The sequence below is a fragment of the Scyliorhinus torazame genome, chromosome 17 (assembly GCF_047496885.1).
Source record: "Scyliorhinus torazame isolate Kashiwa2021f chromosome 17, sScyTor2.1, whole genome shotgun sequence".
Lineage (NCBI taxonomy): Eukaryota > Metazoa > Chordata > Chondrichthyes > Carcharhiniformes > Scyliorhinidae > Scyliorhinus > Scyliorhinus torazame.
The window spans coordinates 132,893,875-132,906,736 of NC_092723.1; the positions used below are offsets into that span (position 1 = coordinate 132,893,875).

Below are 12,862 nucleotides of genomic sequence, written 5' to 3' on the forward strand. Positions count from 1 at the left end.
TGGTAGAAAGGTTTGGGGAGGGGTTCCAGAGCCAAGGACCTGACAGAGGAAGGCATCAGCATCAGTGGTGGAACATAAAGTTGGGAGTTGCGAAAGAGATCAGAGTTAGAGAAGCACAGCGAACTTTACAGAAATTTGAAAACAAGGATGCATATGTTAAAATTCAGGTCTTGGTTGACCAGGAGCCAATTTAGGTCTGTGAGTACAAAGCTGAATCCTAAAGATCACTGAAAGCAGAGACCTAGGACAATCCAGAACATGATGGAAAAGCCCTTGGCTGAGCTCACCTGGCTGGAAAGTTCATATTCCACATGTTTTAGGAACAGACCCTTCTTCTCTGGAATTAGTTCCACCTGCACCGTGTCGATATGCAACAAGTCTTGTAGACTCTGTGACAGGAGGATGGGATTCCCCTGAGCCTGCATCCGGATCGACTCCAGCTCACCCAGCCGAGGCTTCGGATATTCTTGGGAAGAAACAGCTTGTTGAAGAACAACACTGGAAACCCCAACCAACTCCTCATTCTGAAACCTAACTTGCATCCACTCAGCAGTCCCTATAAGTTCAGAGCTTTTGTACAAGTTCTTCCATCTCCTGACTCACGACATATTATGGGTAAAAGACCATTTACTCCCATCTGATACTGGATTTCTCTACAATGGTTCTGAATTTTTTTCTCCCCATAACCCACGTTTTCTCCTACTGAAAGCTTCTCTTACTACATGCATCTGCTGTGGCTCAGTGAACAGCAGTCACACCTCAGAATCTGAAGACTCTGGGTACAAGTCTCACTCTAGAGGCTGGACAAGATAATAATCTTTATTGTCACAAATAGGCTTTTATTAACACTTCAATGAAGTTGCTGTGAAAAGCCCCTAGTCGCCAATTCTGTCACCTGTTCGGGTACACAGAGGGGAGAATCCAAAATCCCGGAGGAAACCCACACAGGCACAGGGAGAACGTGCAGATTCCGCAGACAGTGACCCAAGCCGGGAATCGAACCTGGGACCCTGGCGCTGTGAAGCAATAGTGCTAACCACTGTGCTACCGTGTTGCAGACCACCACTTCCAATACAGCTCTGAGGGCCGCTGAACAGTCAGAGGTGCCACCTTGAGTGAGATGTTAAACTAAGGCCCTATCACCCTCTCAGGTGAATGTAAAAGATTCCATACCATCAAGTGAAAAGCAGCAATGGAGTTCTTCCCATTGACCTGGCCAATATTTATTCCTCAATCACATTACAGTTTTATGGAATTTTGCTGTGCACAAATTGGCTGCTGCATTTCTACATTAGAATTCTTAAAAATAATATTTCATTGGATGTGCTTAGGGACATCCAGAGTTTATTATAAGTGCAAAGACTTTATTTTGTATTTAGCTTCTCTACAGTCACAATAATGTGAATTATATACTCGGAGAGTCTCGGGGTACAACATAAACCTCATCCGATATCACATTTTTCAGCATTTATCATGTACTATAAACTTATCTCTGCCCACATTTGCTCCATTGAAGGTGCCAACATACATGCTGGTCAATCTCTTGGCGCTTCACCCTAAGTCTACAGTGCTACGCAACGACAGACAGTATCACAGCAGAGCTTGATCCCGCCCTCATCCAACACCAGAGAAACGTCAATAGCGATCACGAGACAGTCATAGACAGACTGATTTCGGTCTGTTGTAGGAGTGCAGAGGCTAAATGTAGCCACAGCCCAGTAAATCATGAGCCTCAACTGAAACTCAAAGATGTTAAACCAGTACATTAACAAGAGAATAATTAAGGAATGGCTAAGACCGAAGAGATGTACATGGTAATTTGTGTTGATGCTGAAGATATGGGGTTTCAATGAATACTTTGTCTCTTAACTTCACCAAGAGGAGGGATGATGCAGACATTCTGGTAAAAAAAAGTGTGAAATATTAGATACACTAAGCACTGAGAGGGGAATTACTGGACGGACTAACATCCTTGATGGCTGACAATTCATCAAGGTCAGTTGGGTTGCACCCCAAGTTGTGAAAGAAAGCATTCAGGCTGTTAAAGGTAGCCAGAGAGGAAATAAATGCTGAGGATCATTTTCCAATCCTCACTAGATACAGGTGAGGTACCAGAGAATTGGAGGTCTGTGAATGTTACCATTATTTAAAAGGGGTGTGAGGGAAAAGCCAGAAAATTATTGGTCAGGCTGACTTCAGTGCTGGGAAAATTATTGGAATCAATTTTGAGTAAACTGTCACTTGGAAGGCACGGATTGATCAGGCATAGTCAGCATGATTTTGGAAGGGGAAGATCATGTCTTACTAACAATCCATTTTTTGAGGATGCAACAAGGATGATTGATGAGGGTTGTGCCGTGGATGTTGTTGACATGCATTTTAGTCAGGCATTTGTCAAAGTCCTACATGACATACTGGTCGGAAATGTGAAATCGCATGGGATACAGAGAATGTGGCTAGTTGGATCCAAATTGGCACCGACAGGAAACAAAAGGTAATGGTTGGTAGATAATAATATTAATCTTTATTAGTGTCACAAGTAGGCTTACATTACCACACCAATGAACTCTGGCACCTGTTCAGGTACACAGAGAGAATTCAGAATGTCCAATTCACCTAACAAGCATGTCTTTCGGGACTTGTGGGAGGAAACCGGAGCACCTTGAGGAAACCCATGCAGACACGGGGAGAATGTGCAGACTCCGCACAGACAGTTATCCGGGTCAATGCAGCTGTGAAGCAACAGTGCTAACCACAGTGCTACCGTGCCGCCCATTTTAGTGAATGGAAAGAGATTTCCAGTGATATTCCACAGGGCTGTGTTGCGGCCCTTGCCATTTTAGAGATTTGGACTCCAATCTGGGAGGCATGATTGGGAATTTGCAGATGACATCAAAATTGGCTGGGTAGTTGACACTGAAGAGGATAGCTGTTGTCTCCAGAATGGTAATAATGGTTTGCTTGATTGGGCAGAAAAGGTTTTTTTTTCCAATTTAGAGTACCCAATTACTTTTTACCCCCCAATTAAGTGGCAATTTATTGCGGCCAAAATACTGCCACTGATGTTGAGGGGACTCCCACTGTCGTGGACGTGAGGGGACAGCCGCATGGCTAGAAGGCTGAGAGGAAGACCAACATGGCGATTCGGCAGCAGTCAGGTCTGGATCCTTCTGACCCTGACTGACCCAGTGCCCCTGGCTACTGACTCGGGTGCAGCAGTTACGCCTCACCCCACCATCACCCAGGAACACCCTCAGCCCGGTGACATTTCGCCATCGGATGCCGGGCCCGGCGACACATCTGCGCGGGCCCCTCTGGGTGGCGGTAGAGAGGCATGCAACCTCGAACCAGAGGGTGCTCTGTCACAGCCACAAATTTTGGAGAGAAGCATTGAGGGACACAGAGTCAGCCAGGAGGGGTCTCCAGAGATAGAGGTCTCCCCGGTGTGTGACCCTCCCCCCCCGCAAACGGCGTCTATCCAGGTTATTTTCCATAGATGTCACACCCAGTCCCCAAAAGAAAAGAGGCGGGGGGGATAGTGAGGAAATCCCAGCTGCTGCCGCTATCCCCAAGCAGGGTGCTTCGGGGTCGGATGGGACCCGCGAGGGTCCGTTCCACCGAGCACAATTTAGCACCCCGGACTTGTTCAATTTCTCAGGGGAGGGGGTCAGCGATAACCCCCTGCTTCTTAGGTTCTTAGTGGGTTATAGTTTGAAAGACCCTCTGTCCCAACCGCTGTCTTCGGACACCTTTGCCACAATCCCGGACCTGTTTCCGGAGTTATTTTCGGGACCTTCCAGTGAACGGGCGACGGGCGCGGAGCAGGCATCTGCACCACCGCTTCCCACTGGCCCGGGACCCCAGGAGGAGCCTGAGGAGATCCCGCCCGTCGATGATCCCGGTGGCAGGATCAAGGCAGCCCCTGGGTTGGTTGGTGGGCCCGTGTCGCCCACCACACTCAGTGTGGTGGAGGATTTGAGCCCGGAGGGCGACTGTCCGAAGGCTGTCAGCCGCCCAGTGTCGGGAGCGCAGTGTGCACACGAGGCAACCTGTAGTGGGGTGCTGGGCTCACTCGTGCCTGACACTGTGTCGCCCCTCACCCCCTCTGGGTGACTCCCGGAATCTGGCACATCATAATTGAAGGTTCTTTTATTTTTCTGCCTCCGTAGATAGTTCAGGCAGTGACCTATTGGGCCCCCCCCTCCACCAACACCCTGACTGCCTCCCTCCCCACCACCCTCCTTTCCCCTCTGTCCCCACCATCCCCCTTTCTTTCCCTTCTGTTGGTACAGAGGCGAGGGTATCTGGTCTCTCCAGTGCAAAGTTTAGTGCTTGTACCATTTGTTTTTTGTAGAAATGTGTTGTGAACTGTTTTAATAATCAGAGTAACCCCCCCACCCCGTACATTGGTACTGAGGAGAGGGTACCCTGTTTCTCCAACACATAATTAGTATTTGTACCGTTTGGCCTTGTATATATTTTTAACTGTTTTAATAAAAAGATATGGCCAGTCCACCTACATCTTCTTGGTTTGTGGGGGTGAGACCCATGCAGACACAGGGAGATTGGGCAGAAAAGTGGTAAATGGAACTCAATCCAGAGAAATGTGAGGCAATGCATTTGGGGAAGACAAATAAAGCTAGGGAGGATATTGAGGGGGGTAAAGGAAATAAGAGACCTTGGGGTGCATATCCCAAGGTCCCCAAAGGTGGCAGTACATGTGGATAAGATAATAAAGAAAGGGTTATGATTTCAACTGATGTTACTGCAGGACATGAGGACTTGTCAAACCCTAGAATGGAACCCGGCTTGATAGAGCCTAATTTTTATTTGGATGTGTGGATGAACAGAGTCATAGGATTGCCAACGAACTTGCAAGAGTAAAACATTTAATAAACAAGAAAAGATTAACTATAATACACTACTTCTTTACCCTGGCTATATCTTTGCAGATAGAAAGATTTGTAAGGATTACGCAAGTTACAAAATCCAGTTTATACGCTAATATTCTCAGTAAGTGTTAAGTCCATGTAAACCAAGAGGCAAAATATGGTCAGGCAGGCGAAATGTGTCAAACATCCGACAATCTGAAACAAAGTGACAGATGTCACCCAACACAGCTTCTGCAGATTTCTTATAATTTAAAGGGACTGAAGGCAGACATGGCAATGCTCCAGGAGACACATCTGAAGGTCACAGATCAGATGAGAATAAGGAAGGGCTGGGTGGGTCAGGTGTTCCACTCAGGGCTGGACTCGAAGACCAGGGGGGTAGCAATTCTGTTCAGCAAACGAGTGGCATTTGAGGCTGGGAGAATAGTGGCTGACAAAGGGGATAGGTATATCATGGTGAGTGGGAAGTTGGAGGAGGTCCGAGTGGTGCTCGTGAATGTCTACGCCCCGAACTGGGACGATATGGATTTTATGAGGCGTGTGCTAGGTAAAATCCCGGACCGGAAGTCACACAACTTGGTCATGGGAGGGGACTTTTACACGGTCATTGAACTTGAATTGGATCGCTCAAAATCCAGGACAGAGAAGAGGCCGGCAGCGGCAAGGGAGCTGAAGGGCTTTATGGAACAGATTGGGGGCGTAGATCCCTGGAGGTTTACACGGCTGAGGGTAAAGGAGTTTTCCTTCTTCCCCCACGTCCACAAAGTTTATTCCCGTATTGATTTTTTTTGTTCTGGGCAGGGCGTCGATCCCAAAGTGGACGGGGACGGAATACTCAGCGATTACAGTTTCGGATCATGCCCCGCACTGGGTAGATTTGCGGCTTGGGGAGGAGAGAGGGCAGCGTCCGCTGTGGAGACTGGACGTGGGGTTGTTAGCGGACGAGGTGGTTTGCTGGAGGGTGAATAAGAGTATCCACGACTATTTGGAAACAAACGACACGGGAGAGGTTTCGTCAGCGACGGTCTGGGAAGTCCTGGAGGCAGTTATTAGAGGGGAACTTATGTTGATCCGGTGCCATAGAGAAAAGAGGGAAAGGGCGGAGAGGGAGGGATTGGTGGAGGAGATACTCCGGGTGGATAGGAAATATGCGGAGGCCATGGACGTGGGAGTCCTGAGGGAGCGGCATAAGCTTCAGGCGGAGTTTGAACTGTTGACCACAGGGAAAGCGATAGAATAGTTGAGGAAGGCTAGGGGTGCGGTATATGAACATGGGGAGAAGACGAGCAGAATGCTGGCGCACCAGCTTAGGAAGAGAGAGGCGGCAGGGAGATTGTGGGAGTAAAGAATAAGGAGGGCAACTTGGTCTCAGACCCGGAGGGGGTGAATGAAGTTTTTAAGGAATTTTACAGCAAACTATAGGAGTCAGAACCCACGGCGGGTGCGGAAGGGATGAGGCAATTTCTGGACCAGTTGAGATTCCCGAGGGTGGAGGAGGGTCTGGTGGAGGGGCTGGGGGCACCGATCGAGACAGAAGAAATAATTGAGGGGCTGGAGGACATGCAGTCGGGCAAAGTTCCAGGGCCGGATGGCTTCCCGGTGGAATTAAAAAAAAACATCTCAGAGGTGTTGAGCCCACTGACGAGGACCTTTAATGAGGCAAGAGTAGGGGATCCTCCCCCCTACAATGTCACAGGCCTCGATGTCACTCATTTTGAAACAGGATAAGGACCCTGAACAGTGTGGGTCTTACAGGCCAATCTCGTTGCTAAATGTGGATGCCAAGCTATTGGCCAAGATCTTGGCCACGAGGATAGAGGATTGTGTCCCGGAGGTGATAGGGGAAGACCAGACTGGATTCGTTAAGGGCAGGCAACTTAATGCTAATGTGGGGAGACTTTTAAATATTGTTTTGATGCCCTCGGAAGGGGAGGAAGCAGAGGTTGTGGCAGCGATGGATGCAGAGAAAGCTTTTGATCGGGTGGAGTGGGAGTACCTGTGGGAGGCGCTGGATAGGTTTGGGTTTGGTGAGGGCTTTATCCGGTGGGTGCAATTGCTGTACCAGGCTCCTGTGGCAAGCGTGCGCACGAACCGGCTTAGGCCGGAGTATTTTAAATTGCACCGGGGGACGAGGCAAGGATGTCCCCTTTCCCCGTTATTATTTGCTCTGGCCATTGAGCCGTTGGCCATCGCGTTGAGAGCTTCAAGGAACTGGCAGGGGCTGGTCCGGGGGGGGGGGGGTGTTGGAGCATCGGGTCTCGCTCTATGCGGATGATCTCCTCCTGTATATTTCGGACCCATTGGAGGGGATGAGGGAGGTCATGCGGATCTTAAGGGAATTTGGCAGTTTTGCGGGGTATAAATTGAATGTGGGGAAGAGCAAACTGTTTGTGATCCAGGCTAAAGGACAGGAGAAGAGACTGAGGGAGCTCCCGCTGAGGAGGGTAGAGAAGAGCTTTCGTTACCTGGGTCTTCAGGTGGCCCGGAAGTGGGATTTGTTGCATAAGCTTAACCTGACCCGGCTGGTGGAACAAATGGAAGGGGACTTTAAAAGATGGGACATGCTCCCGCTGTCACTGGCGGGAGGGTACAGACCGTGAAAATGACAGTCCTCCCCAGGTTCTTATTTGTATTCCAGTGCCTTCCCATCTTCATCCCCAAGGCCTTTTTCAAGCGGGTTATTAAGATCATCTCGGGATTTATGTGGGCGAACAAGACCCCGCGAGTAAAGAGAGCGCTGCTGCAACGCAGTCGGGGGGAGGGTGGGCTGGCGCTGCCGAACTTTTGCAACTACTACTGGGCGGCCAACATTGCCATGATCAGGAAGTGGGTATCGGGGGAGGTGGCGTCATGCAAAGGCACCAGTTTGGGAGCGCTGGTAACGGCTCCTCTGCCGTTCTCGCCGGCCCATTACTCCACAAGTCCGGTGGTGGTGGTGACACTGAAGATCTGGGGACAGTGGAGGAGACACAAGAGGGTGGAGGGAGCGTCGGTCTGGACCCCGATATGTAATAACCACAGGTTCCTGCCGGGTAGGATAGACAGCGGGTTCCAGAGCTGGCAGAGGGCGGGTATTAGAAGGATGGGTGACCTGTTTATAGATTTTTTTTTCTTCAAAAAATATACTTTATTCATAAAATCTATCATAAACATTACAGAACATTTCGAATTGTCTTGACTGTACATTTCCATCAGAGTTACACATTCCCTTGACTTTCTTCCATTCAATTTTGATAACCTTACACACATTTCGCTCTTTACGTTACAATTCCTTCTTAAACATTTACATTATCATGTTTCTTTTATACATTGGAGTGTTAATGACCCAGACCGAGGGGGGTTTATAAATGGGAGCGTTCTCAGCCTGCAGGCACTGGAGGACAAGTTGAAATTGCCGCCAGGGAACGGCTTTAGATATTTACAAGTGCGAACCTTCCTGAGGAAGCAGGTGGTGGCCTTCCCGCTGCTGCCGCCACGGGGATACAAGATAGAGTAGTGTCCGGTACCTGGGTGGGGGAGGGGAAGGTGTTGGATATCTACCAGGAGCTGTTGAAGGCAGAGGAAACCCCAGTGGAGGAGCTCAAAGGCAAGTGGGAGGAGGGGAGTTAGAGCCGGGACTATGGGCGGAAGTCCTAAGTAGGGTCAATTCCTCCTCATCATGTACCAGGCTCAGTTTCATACAGTTTAAAGTGGTTCACCAGGCACACATGACGACGGCGATGATGAGCAAATTTTTCGGGGTAGAAGACAGATGTTTGAAGTGTGCAGGGAGCCCAGCAAACCATGTCTATATGTTTCGGGCATGCCCGAAGCTTGAGTTCTGGTGGGGGTTTGCCAGGGCAATGTCCAAGGTGTTAGGAACACGGGTGGTGCCGAGTCCAGAGATAGCGGGAGTATCGGAAGACCCGGGAGCCCAGGGAGTGAAAGAGGCCGACGTTCTGGCCTTTGCCTCCCTGGTAGCCCGGAGACGGATCCGGTTATTGTGGATGGACTCGAAGCCCCCCCGAGTGTAGAGACCTGGGATAGTGACATGGCAGCTGGATTTTCGCAGAAATTTTTTCCAACATAAGGGCTAAAAGGGAGAGGAGGAAAAGGCGACCCTTATCTTACGGAATTACGCTTGAAAAATAATCGCAAAAGAAGGAATCAAAAGCTGGTTGGAAGTGAGGATCTGAGCTTGGTGGCTGCAATGGCAGAGAAGCGATGGATCAGTTGGTTACAACTGGATGAGAAGTTTGGCCCGGCACTGTAAGGAGTGGGTGGAGGACCTGACCAAGGTGGTAGCCTCGATTAAGGAGGCTGTCGACCGGATGGAGGTGACAGTGAAGGCCCAGGGACAATCGATCCAAAAGCTGCAGGAGCAGGCGACGGAGCAAGAGGAGCAGTCCACTTGGATGGGACTGAAAATTGGCATTTTACAGGATCGGCAAAAGTGGCTGTTGGAAAACGTGGAGGACCTGGAGAATCGTTCCCGCAGGCAGAACGTTCGGATTGTCTGTCTCCCAGAGGGAAAGGAAGGATTGGATACCGGTGCACATGTTGTGAAGATGTTCGAGAAAACGATGGGGGCAGAGGGGTTCGACAGGATGTTGGAGGTGGACTGGGTGCACAGGGCACTTATTCGCAAGCCCCAGGGTCGTGAGACCCGAGGGCATTGGTGGTGAGCCTACACCGATTCCTGGACAAGGAACGCATCATGAGATGGGCTAAGGAGACAAAATGGTTTGTATGGGAAGAAGCTGAGCTCCGGGTCTACCAAGACTTGGGAGCAGAATTTGCCAAGAGGAGGGCGAGTTTCAATAAAGTTAAAGCGGCGCTGTATGCGAAAAGAATAAAATTTGGACTTCTCTACCCGGCCCGTCTTTGGATAACCTACGGAGGAATGGGAACTATATTTTGGCTCGCCGGAAGAAGTGGTGGGCTTTATGAAAGACAACAACCTGGGGGACCCATAAGGACTTCATAAAAAGAGAAAACTGGTCGGGAGTGATTTAAATCAAAAAGTTCTGTGGTGCACTGTAACTTGAGTTGCGATGACCGGGAAGAGAAGGGGTTTTTTTTTTTTTTTGAGTTATCTAACTTTGACCTTTCAGTGTATGTACTAAGGTACCGTTTCTTCCTTTTTGTTTGTGTAAAAAAAAAAGGGGGGGAAAAGAAGAATGGAGTGGGGAGAAGAAAAGTTTTCACATTAAGATGGTCTAGGAGGGAAAGACATTTGAGTTTTCACATGCATCATTTTTTCTGTCCCTCCATTTACCCTGTTTGTTTACAGTTCCATTGTTTGGGGCTCTGTTTGAAGGTGATGGGATTGATAAGATGTTGTAAAGAGGTTGGGGTGGGCCGTTAAGTTTGGACCTAAAGTGGAGGGTGTCTTTGCTTTTTGCTCTTGGTGCTATTGTTTTGAAAACTTGTGAGAAGAGCTGGGGTGTAAAGATCCAGCAGCCGGTAGACTTTTAGGCATCAGGGGTAGAGCTGCTAGGCCAGCTGGTAAGGCTAGCGAAGTGGGGGGTGAGCTGAAAAGTGACAAGGGGGGGGGCAGGGTACTGCTGACGATTAGGGGAATTCCAGGAGGCTGGAGATGAAGACTAGATGGCAGTTGCCGCCGAGTGGCGGATCTGGGGAGGTGTGGGACATGGGCTAAGGGCTGGCCGAGGAAAGGCCATGGCTGGTCAACAGGGGAGGGGGGCAAGAGCCCCCCCAACCAGACTGGTTACGTGGAATGTTCGTGGCCTGAATGGGCCGGTCAAGAGGGCGTGTGTGTTCGCATACTTGAGATAGTTAAAGGCGGACGTGGCCATGTTACAGGAGACACATTTGAAGCTGGGGATCAATTTAGACTGAAAAAGGGATGGGTCGGGCAGGTGTTTCATTCAGGATTGGACTTGAAAACAAGGGGGGTGGCCAATCTGGTGAACAAAAGGGTGCCGTTCGAGGTGGGGAAAATGATGACAGACCCGGGAGGCAGATTGATCATGGTGAGTGGGAAACTGGAGGGAATTGCAGTGGTGCTGGTGAATATATATGCCCCAAACTGGGACGACGTCACGTTTGTTAAGAAGATGCTGGGAAAAATCCCGGACCTCGACTCACACCGGTTGATCATGGGGGGGTGATTTTAACACAGTCTTAGATCGTAGGATGGACCGGTCGAGTTCTAAGTATGGGAAAGTATCAGCAATGGCGAAAGAGCTGCAGAGGTTCATGGACCACATGGGAGGTGCTGATCCGTGGAGATTGGAGAAGCCAAGGAGTAAGGAATATTCATTCTAATCCCATGTTCACAAGGTGTCGATTTTTTAATATTGGACAAAACATTATTAGCGGGGGTAGTGGACACAAGAATATTCAGCAATCATAGCATTGGACCATGCGCTACATTGGCTAGATCTACAGGTGAACATGGGAAACTCTCAGCGCCCACAGTGGAGGCTAGATGCAGGGTTGTTAGTCGACGATAAGATATGTGAGTGAGTGAGGGAGGCCATTCGGGGGTGTATAAAAACCAACGACACGGGAGAGACCTCGGCTGAGGTGTTGTGGGAGGCATTGAAAGCGGTCATCAGAGGGGAATATATTTTGATTCGGGCCCATAGGGAGAGGGCTGAAGGGGCAGAGCTTGATAGGCTAGTAGGAGAAATCTTGCGTGTGAATAGGAGATATGCGGAGTCTCCGAATGAGGAGCTCCTGAAGAAGCGCCAGAGACTTCAAATGGATTTTGGCTCCTTTCCACAGGCAAGGCGGAGGGACAACTGAGGAGGGTAAAAGGGGCAGAGTATGAATATGGGGAGAAAGCTAGCAGGATGTTGGCGCATCAGCTGAGGAAGCAGGAGGCGGCGAGAGAGATAGGGAAAATTAAGGATGTGAGGGGGAAAGTAGTGAGGGACCTGGGGGCGGTTAATAGCGTGTTCCATGAATTTTTCAGCCGTTTATATGAGTCAGAACCCCCTGCGGGGGAGGAGGGAATGAACTAATTCCTGGAGAGGCTAGAGTTCCCGAAGGTAGATGAGGAGCTGGTGGAAGGCTTGGGGGGCCCAATTGGGCTCAGTGAAGTGATAGACGGATTGGGACAATGCAATCGGGTCAGGCCCCGGGACCTGGCGGATTCCCAGTGGAATTTTACAAAACGTTTTCAGGGCTAGTGCGACCGATGTTAGTCAAGGCTTTCAATGAATCCAAGCAGTTAGGAGTGCTTCCTCCAAGGCTATCACAGGCATCAATCTCTCTCAACCTGAAGCGAGACAAGGACACGGAGAGCTGTAGATAGTACAGACCAATTTCCCTTTTAAATGTAGATGCTAAATTACTGGCAAAGATCTCCACCAGAATAGAGGATTGTGTCCCGGAGGTAATAGGTGAGGATCAGACGGGGTTTGTGAAGGGCAGGCACCTAACGCAGGGCAGCACGGTAGCATGGTGGTTAGCACAATTGCTTCACAGCTCCAGGGTCCCAAGTTCGATTCCCGCTAGGGTCACTGTCTGTGCGGAGTCTGCACATTCTCCCAGTGTGTGCGTGGGTTTCCTCCGGGTGCTCCGGTTTCCTCCCACAGTCCAAAGATGTGCAGGTTAGGTGGGTTGGCCATGCTAAATTGCCCTTAGTGTCCAAAATTGCCCTTAGCGTTGCGTGGGGTTCCTGGGTGATGGGGATAGGGTGGAGGTGTGCGGTTGGGTCGGGTGCTCTTTCAGAGAGCCGGTGCAGACTCGATGGGCCGAATGGCCTCCTTCTGCGCTGTAAGTTCTATGATATCTATGATGATATAACGTCTAATATTAGGTGGCTTCTCAATGTTATAATGATGCCAGTCGAAGGGCGTGAGGCTGAGGTGGTAGTAGCCATGGACGTGGAGAAGGTTTTCGACCGGGTGGAGTGGAAGTACCTATGGGATATTTTAGGCAGGTTCAGGTTCGGGCAGGGATTTGTGGACTGGACCCGGCTGTTATATCAGGCCCCGGTGGACAAATGTGAGAACCAA

The 12,862-nt window shown here is 49.8% G+C and overlaps 1 protein-coding gene across 2 annotated transcripts in view; it reads right to left on the bottom strand.

Annotated features, from left to right (window-relative positions):
• Positions 1-12,862, bottom strand: part of snx8a (sorting nexin 8a) — a 50,465-nt gene that overhangs the window by 28,247 nt on the left and 9,356 nt on the right. For both annotated transcript variants that reach the window (XM_072481055.1, XM_072481054.1), the window contains one exon: positions 288-466. In XM_072481055.1, the coding sequence (XP_072337156.1) occupies positions 288-425 (138 nt within the window). In that variant the 5' untranslated portion in view covers positions 426-466. The remainder of the gene's footprint in view (positions 1-287; positions 467-12,862) is intronic.